Source organism: Mustela nigripes, chromosome 11 (genome assembly GCF_022355385.1).
Source record: "Mustela nigripes isolate SB6536 chromosome 11, MUSNIG.SB6536, whole genome shotgun sequence".
Classification (NCBI taxonomy): Eukaryota; Metazoa; Chordata; class Mammalia; order Carnivora; family Mustelidae; genus Mustela; species Mustela nigripes.
In genome coordinates, this window is record NC_081567.1 from 36,227,802 (window position 1) to 36,240,453 (window position 12,652).

General features: G+C 48.2%; 1 protein-coding gene across 3 annotated transcripts in view; it reads left to right on the plus strand.

The window, feature by feature from the left end:
* CREBBP (CREB binding protein) overlaps window positions 1-12,652 on the plus strand; it is a 124,265-nt gene that overhangs the window by 69,205 nt on the left and 42,408 nt on the right. For 2 of the 3 annotated variants that reach the window (XM_059415468.1, XM_059415467.1), the window contains exons 4-6: window positions 2,913-3,153; window positions 4,489-4,602; window positions 12,047-12,289. In XM_059415468.1, coding sequence (XP_059271451.1) covers window positions 2,913-3,153; window positions 4,489-4,602; window positions 12,047-12,289 — 598 coding nt within the window. The remainder of the gene's footprint in view (window positions 1-2,912; window positions 3,154-4,488; window positions 4,603-12,046; window positions 12,290-12,652) is intronic. The other variant, XM_059415469.1, reaches the window with a different exon arrangement.

Here is a 12,652-nt window from a genome sequence, read left to right on the forward strand (position 1 = left end):
ACATTTCTTCTAGGCAGATTTAAATCATGGCAGGGATTGTTTTATTTGAAAGAAGGTTCTTGTCTGAGCATTTTCCCCCCATTCTCAGTCCACCCGGGCAGCGAGCTTGAGCAGGGACGTTGGTGGCATCTGAAGGCTGTTTCTGGTGGTGTTCCGGACGCGTGCAGTCCTCGCGGCTCTCCCGTCTCCTCAGATAATCAGTCTGAGAGTGGAGGCGCTTGACTCCGCCTCATATTTGTCAGCACCTTGCTAAGTGGACTGGCCCCGTACAAGTCTCCAGAGTCCTTGGGAGGGCCAGACACAGGCACCTGAGGTGTGTCTTCTGTTCCGTTTTGCCTGAGACACGTGTCTACGTTGTGTCGATCTCATTGAGCATCTGCTGATGAACGTGTGCCTTAGACTTCCCGGCTGTGCTCTTTTGACATGTTGAGCTTTCAAAATATGCTAAGTGTAGCCGAAAAAACACCATTAAGAACATCCCAAATGAGAATCAAAGTATTAACTTTTAGTAACCTAAAGGCAGTCTATTTATAATTCAATTGTAAGTTTAGGCATTTCACCTGACTTTAATACGATTTATATTTTTGTATGTAGCATTTCTGTATTTTAGGAACTAGGACAACTGGTATGGTCTCTTCAACAAGTCAGCATCATGAGAAAATAAAGCAATAGATGAATCTTAAAAACAACCATCAAATGTGGGCTGTGGGCCTTAATTGGGTCCTGTTTCTGCAAACCAACTCTAAAAGACACTTTTTGGACAACTAGAGAAGTTGCATATGGACTAAGTATTAATGAATATTAAGAAATTATTGGGCACTTTGTTAGGTGTGATAGTGGCAAGCTTTCTTATCTGCTTTTCTGTATATTTGATATTTTTGCAAATGCAACAGAGAGAAGCCTAAGCAAGGGTCCTCCTCCATTTCTCCATCCCTGTTGATTTCTGATTGGACTTTCTGTGGGAATTGCCCGATTGAGAAGGACACTTTGAATATCAGGGTGAATGCTCCTGGAGGCGTAGTCAGGCTGCTTGTGAAAGCTGTATTTTAAGTTGCAAGGAAAGGGGGCAGGGAGTAGAGTCCCATGTTCAGCAGTGGGAGATTGGGTAAATGAATGAATAGCCGTATGCTCGTTACAGATCCCGCTGTCATATTGTATGAAACAACTTAATGATACGGGACAGAGCCTGGAGTAAATACCAAGTCGCGTGTGTCCGTGAGTGAGTGAGAGAGAGAAGGCTATTGGTTATGATTCGTACCTAGGCGTGGATGCAGAAGAAAAGACTGCAAGAAGAAAAACCTGTCCGTGCTTTCCGAGTGGACTTCCGGATGTTGGGATTTCAAGTGTTAATCATTTCCTTCATAGTTCTGTTGCTTTTCAGATTTTCTGCAGTGTGCATATGGTGTTTTTACACTGGGGAAAAATTAGCGTGAGGAAGGAGAGTTTTCTCACTCTAGGATTCGGTGCTTCTCTGGCCGGCGTGCTGTGCCTCGCAGTTAAGACTTCGTTTTTGTGCTGGACCCCAGTTAGGCTTCCAGGAGTTGTGGTCCTTGCCGCTTTTCTACATACTTACTTTCTGAGTTCTCGTAAAGAAACAAAACAAAACAAAACTCTTCTAACATTTTTAAAATGAGTTTGCGTTCATTAAGAAATGTTTGTGTGATGGGGTGCCTGGGTGGCTCAGTGGGTTAAAGCCTCTGCCTTCGGCTCGGGTCATGATCCCAGCGTCCTGGGATCGAGCCCCACATCGGGCTCTCTGCTCAGCAGGGAGCCTGCTTCCTCCTCTCTCTCTGCCTGCCTCTCTGCTTACTTGTGGTCTCTGTCTGTCAAATAAATAAATAAAATCTTTAAAAAAAAAAAAAAAGAAAAAAGAAAAAAAAAGAAATATTTGTGTGGTTTTTCCCTCCTAATGGCGGGGAGATGGCTTTGCGGCTTCACATGAAAAGTCCAAGAGGTGACGGACTCAGGGGGAGGTGGGGTTGCTGGGAGCCCGAAGCTGTGGGGTCGGGGCAGAGAGGAGGTTAGAGAGCCCAGGACCGTGGACTGTCTTGTTTCCCAGTAGCAACGTCGCAGTCCCCTCACTCCCTGAGTTTCTTCAGTGAGTTTTCTGAAGGATGTCGGCCGTCTATACAGAGTAAGACGACCCTACAAGGTCCCTTTCCCGTTCTCTGCGGTCGGGAGGTGTGGTCGGCCTTGCTTGTTAGTTTAAAAGGATGAAAGCAATTAAACACTTTTTCTGAACCTTAGCAGATCATCAAGTACTTTTTTGAAAAACTTGTCAGATATTCGAGTTGACATTTTAATAGAAAGCAAAGCATTTCCTGAGCATGAGCAGCTGTGCAGAAGGGTCTTTAAGGCTGTGTTTCCCGTTATCCTCTGAGGAGAGGTCAGGAGCGAAGCAAGCAGTGTCCTGGCCACAAGGTAGTGAGACCCGCTCTGTGCAGGGCTGCGGTTCTTCTGATGTGCTGGGGGTTCGCAGTGGCTTGTGGCCGGCCAGGCCTCCACAGTCTTTCTCATCAGGTTGAACCGTAGGAAATTGCCAGCGTGTGGCGGTGTGTGCCTCACAGAAACAAGAGTTCTGTTTGGTTCAAGCTCAGACAGCCCACAGCCCCTCCTGCACTTGTGTATATCGTAGAAGAAGCTAGGTTTGGTTATGGTAATTCAAGAATAAGCGTCATTTTCTTGCGCCGAGATCTTCACGCACAAGTGAATTTTAATCAGCTTTCTCAGTTGGTTTATTTCTGTGCTTCTGGATCTTCCTTAAAATTGCTGGTAAATTAAAGAGAACCATACCAGCTGCCTCCTCTCTGTGGCCAGTATTACCCATCGGCTCTAATGTTAGCTTGAGAAATAATGAATGTGCATTAGACCTTTGAAAGCTTATTAAAATGTTTTAATTTGTTTTATTTTAGTCTCAGATGCAGACTTCAGTGGGAATTGTCCCCACACAGGCGATTGCGGCGGGCCCCACTGCGGACCCTGAGAAGCGCAAGCTCATACAGCAGCAGCTGGTTCTCCTGCTTCACGCCCACAAGTGTCAGAGACGAGAGCAAGCGAATGGAGAGGTCCGGGCCTGCTCTCTCCCACACTGTCGAACCATGAAAAATGTTTTGAATCACATGACACACTGTCAGGCTGGGAAAGCCTGTCAAGGTAAGTGCCATTTTCTGAAATCCTGGTGGCGTAGCTTAGGATGAAATGTGTCTTCAGTATTCTTTGGGCGCTCTCCTGTTAGTAAGGTTCCTGCAGCCTCCGTCTGCACACACCAGCCAGGCACAGGCCACGGGCTTGCTCGCCTACTCAGGAAAACGGCGGTTTGGTTTCCTAATATTCTGTGAGCTTCTGCTGGATGAGGCTGGGCCCTGCCTTTGTTCTCTTCCTCCTTCCTCTATCACAGAAGACATTTGTCACTTTTTGAGCACTGTCTTACCATAAATGTCTAGAGCCTGGTTTTCTTTCGGGGAGGATGGCCCAGGCGCGTGTGCGCGCCCCTCCCCAAACCTAGCGCATCTGTCTTGCAGCTGTTTCCTGTGTTCCGACTGCCGGGCCCCTGCCTTGCTTCTCTGCCCTTTCCTCTTGAGGGCGATCAGGATACCAGCGACGTTGTCCTAGGCCACAATCCGTGGTACGGGGAGCCGTGTTCACCGTATCATCCCTGCCACCTCCTTCCTTCTCCTTGAAAAGGGGGTGAATCAGGCGTGTCTTGTGCTCCCTTTCTCCTGTCTTTTCTCGCGGACACCTCAAGTCTGCTGAAGAGAGCGTTTCTTACTAACAGCTGTACTTCCTTTCATCTTTGTCCTCCTCCTCTCTCTTCTTGTGCTCCTGGACCTTCGGGAGACTCTCTCCCTGACCTCCCTCTCTCTCCTTTTGTGACCTTTGTGAGTCCCCAGCATAACCGTGATCCTGATGGAAAAGCGGAAGAGGGTCATGCTAGACCTTTAGAAAGGAGTCACAGCGCCTCGGTGCGGAGTGAGAATGAAGACTCAGAGTAACCGCTAGGCTCAGTCACCCTCTCACGTACTTAAGAAAAGTGCCCGGCGTCCCCTTTAGAATCTCCCCAGACTTCTCATTTGCTTCTCTGTATGTATTTCTTGAACTTTAGTGTTGAGCTGGTTTCATCCTTGAACATAATGTAGAATTTTTATTTTCCGTAGTGACATGACATAATTTGTCCTAACTCTCATTCCAATTGTTCAGTATTTCAAGTCAGATAGTTTTTGTTCTGTTTTGTTTTTGTTTTGTGGGCTGAACCTTAATCACCATCATCCATGACATTGCCTCTGTGGGAAATTTGTGTTTAGAATTCTCACCAGTCGACTTACAAACGTTTTGGAAAATACCCGGTTTGTAAGTTGAGGACTGCCTGTACTGTGTTATGGTTACACGTGTTACCATTTTCTTATGGAATCTGGCATTATAATTTAGGTGTAATTGAAAGTGTGACGATCTGGATAGAAAAATAACATCTCGTTGTTTTTCTGGTCATAGTTGCCCATTGTGCATCTTCACGACAAATCATCTCTCATTGGAAGAACTGCACACGACATGACTGTCCTGTTTGCCTCCCTTTGAAAAATGCCAGTGACAAGCGAAACCAACAAAGTAAGTGAGCATTGGGGGTAGAGAAGCTCGGAGGTGAGAACAGCTACTTGGAAAGAGAGTGCGGGAGAGGAGGTAGGAAGCAGGGCAGAAGTGACGAGCACAAAGTCTAGCGGCGAGCGGACACGGAGCTGGAGCTGCCCCGCGACACCGGGGGAAGCGGAGCTTAGCAGGAGATGGATTCTGTGTGCACAGGGCCACTTGGGGATCTCGTCCCCACCCCTGCACACGCACACACCACAGTTGGCAGCAGTGGAGCAGAACAAAGGAGGAGGGTCGCTGTGACCGCAGCGCGGACATGACGAGGCTTCTTATGTCTGGACAGACACTCAGTATCTGAGGGTTTGAATGTCACGTCACTATAATGGCAGTGACTTCTGAGGGGAGGGGGAAAGAGAGGGGACACTTACTTTGGAATTGAAATGCCTTATCCTAAAGTAAGTTTGGAGAGGGCTGCGCAGTGGAAGAGTCAGGCAGGCAGGGTCAGCATGAAATGCCACATGTAGACACTTAGGAGGTTTGCCCTCCGTGCAGAGGCAGTTCCCAGACCTGTTTTTGTGACTAACAATTTATTCGGCACAGATTGAGAGTCTCTGCCCCAGGACTGGCCGCATCCTGACCATTCCCATCGTTCCATTGTCTTTCGAGCCATCGTGTAGCCCTTAGCTGGTTGGCGGAGCTGAGGCCCCTGCTCAGGAGGCCTGAACGTGGCTCCCTGATGGGGAGGGTCCCTGCCCTCTGTGGGTATCAGAGCAGCGAAGGCATGAGCATCTCTTCCAGTTTTCAGTCCTTTCCTGTCACTTCAGAGGTTAAGCTGTGGTCTTTGGGTGTGTCTCTCAGTTTGGACAGCTGGGACATGCCCTCTGGTGTCCTGTCGCCCCTCGGGCTGGAGCCGCTCCCCGCGGCCTCCAGCCCCACAGTCTTGCTCATCTTCCTCCATCTCGTCTGTTCCATCTTGTTTGTGGTTGCGTGTTCATCGCTCTCATCCTTCTTGACCATCTGCCTCAAGACCCCACAGCTGCCTGGGGAGCCTGTTCGGCTGTCTCTCTGGTTGTTTCTTTGGGGCCCAGGACACAGCGGGAAGCATGTGCCATGGGTGCTGCTCCAGTGACGCAGGGGGCATCCCTCCTGAGTGGGTGGCTGCTTGGGGGCCCGTCGTCTTCCCTCACTGCAGAAGGACTCACGCTAAGTCTCCTTTATAAAGGCACTTCCCCACATCAGTTAAATTTTTCTTGAACCACAATTAGAATTAATACTGAGTTTTCCAGGCCCTCTCTTACATGAAGTGAAGTTCTAAGAATGTAGATCTCTCAGAACCGTGTATTTGGGATAGTAGTTCTGTTGATAAAGCCTGTTTTTCTTCACAGTGTAAAACTGTTTTTTTAAACTAGTATATTGTGGTGGTTACATTTTCTTGTGTTTTAGGACACGTTTCAGTAACAGGCTTTTTCAGTGCCAAAATACTCATTCCATGAATAATACGTTAGGATTTCATTCTGAACCTCTCGTTTGGGGGTGTGGCTTTTCTGGGACCTTTTGTTTTTAAGTGTTGCCATGACAATGTTAAACTTTTGTGATTTCTCTTTTTAAGAAATAGTTATGTGGTTTTGTTTTTAAAAGGAAAAGAAATAAATGTGGGTTTGTTTTGTGTGTGTGTGTGTTTTCAACATCCTTGTAACTGCTGCATGTTGTGACAGTTGAGCCAGTGCGTGCTCTGAAGTGGTAAGCCACAGTGTTTCCACCAGTCATAATGTAAGGTGTCACCAGGCTGATTTTATAATGTAGTCACCCAGGAATACTTCAATTAACTTTATACGAGGTTCTGGTAACTTTTCTGTAAAAGAAATGAAAGCGCTTACGTAAATAATGGTTAAATGCCCCTTAAACAGGGTTTTGGGCCTGAGCGTACTCTTCTGGCTCTCTCTAGCACTGTGGTTTTGGGAGGACAGAAGTTGATGTGGTGAGTGAGAAATTTCTAGCAGCATGCTTCCTCCTCACCTGAAGCCGACTGTGCTGGTGGTGTGCGCGCACTGGGAGGTTAGGCAGCAGGGAGGAAGTGTGGGTCCAGCCCTCCCGACAGCTTCCAAGTCAAGGGCCAGAGTCAGAATACATACAGTGCGGTGATGTGACAGTCATGCCACAGGAAGGAGGGGAGGACCCGCGTTCCCTGGAGGCGGGCTTGATGGAGCCCACTTCCAATACGGTAACGATGGGAGGACACTCCACACAGCGCAGACAGTGTGCGCACAACCAGCATGGACTCAGAAGTTCCTGTGCAGGAGAGGGGATCCGAGGAGAGAGGGAGTGTTTGTGGCCAGAGGTTGGGGCCCCTGGGGGCTGCTGGGAGATTTTGCCGTGCCTGCCAAGGCACTATTTTGCCGGCAGGCTCCCTACAGATGCTCTCCCACTGCACTGCCTCACTCGCTCCGTGGTTACCTCTGCTGATGGGACCTGCCTGCATCATCTAAGCCACACCGTTGGTTACCTTCCTGGCCTATGCTGAGATTTTGTTGACTTTTCTTTGAGTTGTTTTCTTGAGATTGGGTTGTCACTGATCTTGAGCTGTCCCTCCCTTATAGAGATAATTGGATTTTATTGAATAGTTAGGAGTTTTCAAGGGATACACCTAATGTCAGTTCTGCCATCTGACTTCCAGTAAATTCCAGTGCCACAGTAATACATCACAACTGACTGCTGGGTACTTAAGTTAGGGGCAGACAAGCCTACAGCTCTAACCCTACAGCCATTCAAGTTCCCCTGCAACCTCTGCTCCCCATCCCAGGCACAGGCCGTCAAAGAGGCATCTGTGAGAGTCTCTGAAAGGCCCCAACCTCTGGCCACAGGGCTGTGTGGACATAAGACCGAATTCCCTGTGTGAATTCCTGTTGCCTCATCAGTGGGGTTCTTGCTTCTCAAAGTATAGCCCTTAGACCAGGCTGCACAGGCAAAAATGGAGAAACTACAGCCCCATCTCAGACCTCCTCTATCAGAATTCGCATTTTAACAAGGTCCTAGGTGATCGGTATGCATAGTAAGAGTTGAGATGCGCAGCCCTGGATGCCTTGAAGGGCTGGGTGTCTGTCCCAAAGCTCTTGAAAAGTTTCAAGTCACTCTGGGGAAATCATGGGTTTCCCAGCTCAGAATCCCATAAGGATCGTCAAAATCCGTGCTGCAGGACCAACCTCCTCCCAGACCAAACCCAGTTACTGCTCACAGCCGCCTTAGATGCGTGCTGAGCCCCGCCGCAGCTGACGGGTGAGGAGTGTCTGAATCAGCAGTCCTCTGGTACAGCGCTTGAATACCTCCCGGGCTTGACTCTCACTACCTGGTCTGGCTCTTTGTTCCAGTTTTAAGCCCCTGTGATTGTGAAGTGCCTTCCTTCATGACGTGAGTCCAACTCTGCCTCCTTAAAGCTTCTGCTCATACAGCAGCCTGCTCCGGGGCACAGTAAGTGGTGTTGAACAGGCCCTTGTTCCACCCGAGAGCCCTTCAGAGACTCTCAGATGCCTCTTTGACGGCCTGTGCCTGGGATGGGGAGCAGAGGTTACAGGGGAACTTGAATGGCTGTAGGGTTAGAGCTGTAGGCTTCTCTGCCCCTAACTTAAGTACCCAGCAGTCTGGGTCACACAGTTGTGATGTATTTCATCAAAGTAGCTTTTCGCCTTGCTCTTCTGGGTCCCACAGTGTTCCTCCTCCTGAGTTTGGCTTCTGCAGAAGACACTGTTGCATGCCTGTGTGTTCTTGCTTGGAGGCGGCTGTGCTAAAGGTCCAGCCCTGGGGCTTAGATGTTCCCGTTTCTTGTCCTGCCCTATGCTGGGCACAGGAAGATGCTGGAGGGTCACCAGGCCAGCTCTGTCAGTAGAACATGTGACTCTTAAAACCGGGTTTGTGAGTTCGAGCCCCATACTGGGTGTAGAGATTGCTTGTTGAAAAAGAGGGAGAGAAGATGCTGGAAAGGAAGGCCGTCCTAGTGCACGCGGCATGTGGGGGCCGCTCTGCAGAGACGTCTGCGGGTCTGAGCTGCAGCAGGGCTTTTTCAGTAGAATCTGAGCGGTTCCTGGTTAGTGGCTGCTCTGCCCGCTTCATGGGAAGTCTCTGACTGTGCAGACAGAGCTTTGAGATTTAGTTTGTCCATTTTCATTGGATTTTCACATCGAGTCGAGTTTTACTGCGGACTATTGGGGACTTGAATGTTCGCAGTGTGACGATGTGGGACCTGTTCATGCAGCCATCTCTGTTGTCTCAGAGGAAGGGCATGAAAAGTGGCAGCAGGTCCTGAAAAGGCCACTAGAAGACTTGGCCTTTCCTTTCCCGGGTCGCAGGCTCCCGGTTTAGCTGCAGTGGGTGAGTGGTGAGGCAGTGGAGATATGGGGGGCATCCTGAAGAGGTGCCACTGGCGGGAATGCCACCGACACAGGGAGAAGAGCCACACTGATGGATTCAGACGCTGTGGGGGGACAGACTGTGTATGAAACACACCATTAGGCTCCAAGAAAGGAAAGGAGATGTAAAAATGGGAGAAAGAACAAGAGGGTTTTGCGATTTAAAGAGGTAAATATCAATGCTGTGTAAAAGTGAGGAATGCATAAGGCCTCGTTCTCAGCGATGCCAGATAAATGAGTGTTGCTGACTTTAGTACTCTGGTTTTGTTCAGCCCCAAGATCTGTGGTGCTGTGTGAGGGAGGACCCTGGGAGAGCCGGTCGCTCTGCCACCTGCCACAGCTCCCTGCACTCGGCAGGGGCTTTCCAGGGCTGTGTGCTCGGCCCCATGCGCGGCCTACAGACCAGAGCCTCGACTGGTCCTGCTTTCGGGGTGTGTACAGAGATAAGCTTGGTTTTCTCCCTCCAGGGTCTGGAGTCCCTGTGACTTAGGGGATTATTAGGGTAATGTGTCCTCTCTCCCAGCCACCCCTGTGCTCCCTGAGTGCAGACTTTGTGCTCGTGTCCCGAAGCCTCACAGAGCACCCCCACACAGTCCGCATGCACTCCCCCTGTGGACTCAGTGAGTGAGTGTGTGGCATGGACAAAGGCCCAGAGAGAAACAGAAGCCCAGAAGGCATTGTGGGAGTTGCAGGAAGCAGTTTGGGGCATTTTGATGGAAAGGATGGCATTTGGGACTGGGTGGATAAAAAATGGAATATAGTAGGAAAAGTTATCTCTTCACCCTTATGGCCTCCTAGATACCTTCTTTCTTTAAATTCCTCTCCACAGTTCATGACCGTGTGTCACAAATATACTCTGGGTTTGTTATTTCTTATACCAGTCAGTGATAGAAAAATAAACCATCCTACTATTATTACTTTCTTTTAAACATCAGAATGTTGTTTTGTTTTTTAAGTATACTCCATGTCCAATGTGGAGCCTAGCTCAAGGGTTGAACTCACGACCCTGAGATCAAGACCTGAGCTGAGATCAAGAATCTGATGCTCAAACAACTGAGCTACCCAGGCGCCCGTGACATCAGAGTTCTTTTAGAAAATCTGGCCTGGGATACCCTGGTGGCTCAGTTGGTTCTGCGTCTGCCTTTGGCTGGGGTCCTGGGATTGAGCTCCCTGCTCAGCAGGGAGCCCACTTCTCCGTCTCCCTCTATTGCTCCCCCTGCTGTGCTCTCTCTCTCCCTCCCCTTTGTTAAATAAATAAATAAAATGGGTTTTTTGTTTGTTTGTTTTTTAAAGAAAAGAAAACCTGGCCTGTCAGTTTTAGGAATACAGTGGGCATATGTTGAAAGTTTGGGGCTGGGAGGGAGTGTTAACTGTTAGAGAAAATACTTTTAAAGAAATCATACATGATTTGAGCTACACACATGTCATAACGTGTACTCTGGGAATTGCTTTTCATTTATAATAATGAGGTGCTTGGTGTGTGTAATTGCGTCTAATGAACGTTAATGAGTTTGAGATCTGAATATCCTTATTAGAGAAGTTAATAATATGGAATGTGTAATTACCAAGATTTTTTTTTACACATTTAGCTTTAATTAAAATACTCTGATAAGCACGTGAGTTGTTTATGTTATAGTTGCATGAATGAATGTGAGAATATTACCGTTACATGTAATTGTCAGAATATGACAAAGCTTTGTGATAGTGCTTAATGTATCAAAGATCCTGTATTATAGTATCAGTTTTATAAGCTACTGTTTATACATGGCTCTATGGTTTGGGGAAGTCGGAAAGAGGGGAAATCTTAAGAATAAGAACAAATAATAGGACATAAAACTTCTGCCTTATGTAAGTGCTCACCAAATGAGGACATTTGTATGGTTGGACAGAGGGATGGATTGAAGTTGAAGTGACCAAGGAGATGCAAATTCGGGGTCATCTCTGTTAACTTTGAAGTCCTTGGGAATCTTTTTATGTTGCTACAGATTTTCCTTTGGTCTTTGGGATTGGCCTCGGCAGGTGGTGGAGTACCGGCAGGGAGTGCCCTGCATGCCATCGGAAGGCCAGGTAGTGGAGGCTGAGGATGGCTGCGCGATGCAGTCCCAGTGTCTGATCCTCAGTGGTACTGAGGTCACGCCTGGATAAATAATCCACGCACAGTCGCCAGACCTCGTTCCATCCATTAATTTTAGCTAGATCACTCCTTCAAGTACAGTATTTCTTGAGCAGCTTTCAGTAGCCAGACGGCTTAGCATGGGGCCTTCCTGTGGAGAAAACCATAGGAAAGGAAGATTTGGTGTTAATGCCATTGTACATAGAAGTTTCAAGGAATTGGAATTTTGTCGTTAAAAAGATCATGTCCTCAGGCACCTGGGTGGCTCAGTTGGTTAAGCAACTGCCTTCAGCTCAGGTCATTATCCTGGAGTCCCAGGATCAAGTCCCACATCAGGCTCTCTGCTTATCAGGGAGCTAGCTTCTCTCTCTGCCCCTTGCCCATTTCATGCTCGCTCCCTCTCTCTCTCTCTCACATAAATAAAATCTTAAAAAAAAAATCATGTCCTCGATTTATAAATACGTAACAAAACTGACCACCTGGGTATCATTGCTGCCCCTTCTTTAATCCTCTGTCCTGGTGCGGTGAGCAGTGAAGGACCTCAGGGAAAGTGGCAGCCCCTTAGTTCCTGTCAGTGGTGGGAAATGACCCCACCCAAAATCAAAACACTTCCTGTTGTCACTTGTCGGCCCCTTCCCTTAAAAAGACTTCTGAGTCTCTAGATTTCATACATAATTTTCATTAATGAGCTCTGATTTTGTGATGTGTTGCTTTGGAAGATCAAAGCTTGAATTTCCTTCAGGTTTTTGCTCCTCAGGCGCTGCTGCACAGAAGAGGTGACTAGCCCAGGTCCCCTTTCCCTCCGTAGTTCCATTCTCAGTAGCCTTGTTCGGTTGCCTCATGACATATACAGTCTGTTGATGAAATTGTACTTGCTTCTCAGGAGCTTGTCAGTCTTTTATGGGCTTCTTCCTTTCACTGACCTTTCTTGTTTGTCTGTTTGTTGTTATAGCCATCCTGGGGTCTCCAGCTAGTGGGATTCAGAACACGATTGGTTCTGTTGGCACAGGCCAGCAGAATGCCGCGTCTTTAAGTAACCCAAATCCCATAGACCCCAGCTCCATGCAGCGCGCGTACGCTGCTCTCGGACTCCCTTACCTGAACCAGCCCCAGACGCAGCTGCAGCCTCAGGTTCCTGGCCAGCAACCAGCACAGCCTCAAAGTCACCAGCAGATGAGGACTCTCAACCCCCTGGGTAGGTGGAGGAGCTCCTGGGAACTTGTCTGTCCAGTGCAGCATTGGGGATGACACGCCCTTCTGGAACCGAAGACTGTTTACTGTTACTGTTGTTACTTTAAATTCAAATTAACAGACGTATAAATTATGATGATGCTATTTTTTTAAGCACTTGAAATAAAGAACTTTCAGGAGCAGCCTTCAGTGCCCGTGCAAGGGAGATGTTATGGGTTTGAGAAAAAAGGAACCAACATGATACCACTCTGCCACTGCTGTCTGCACCGGGTTCATACGTGGCATTTCACGAGGCTCAGAACGCAAAATGTCCCAAGCTAGAATTACGAATGTCCCACTTAGAATCCACTGATCCGGTGGAGAACTC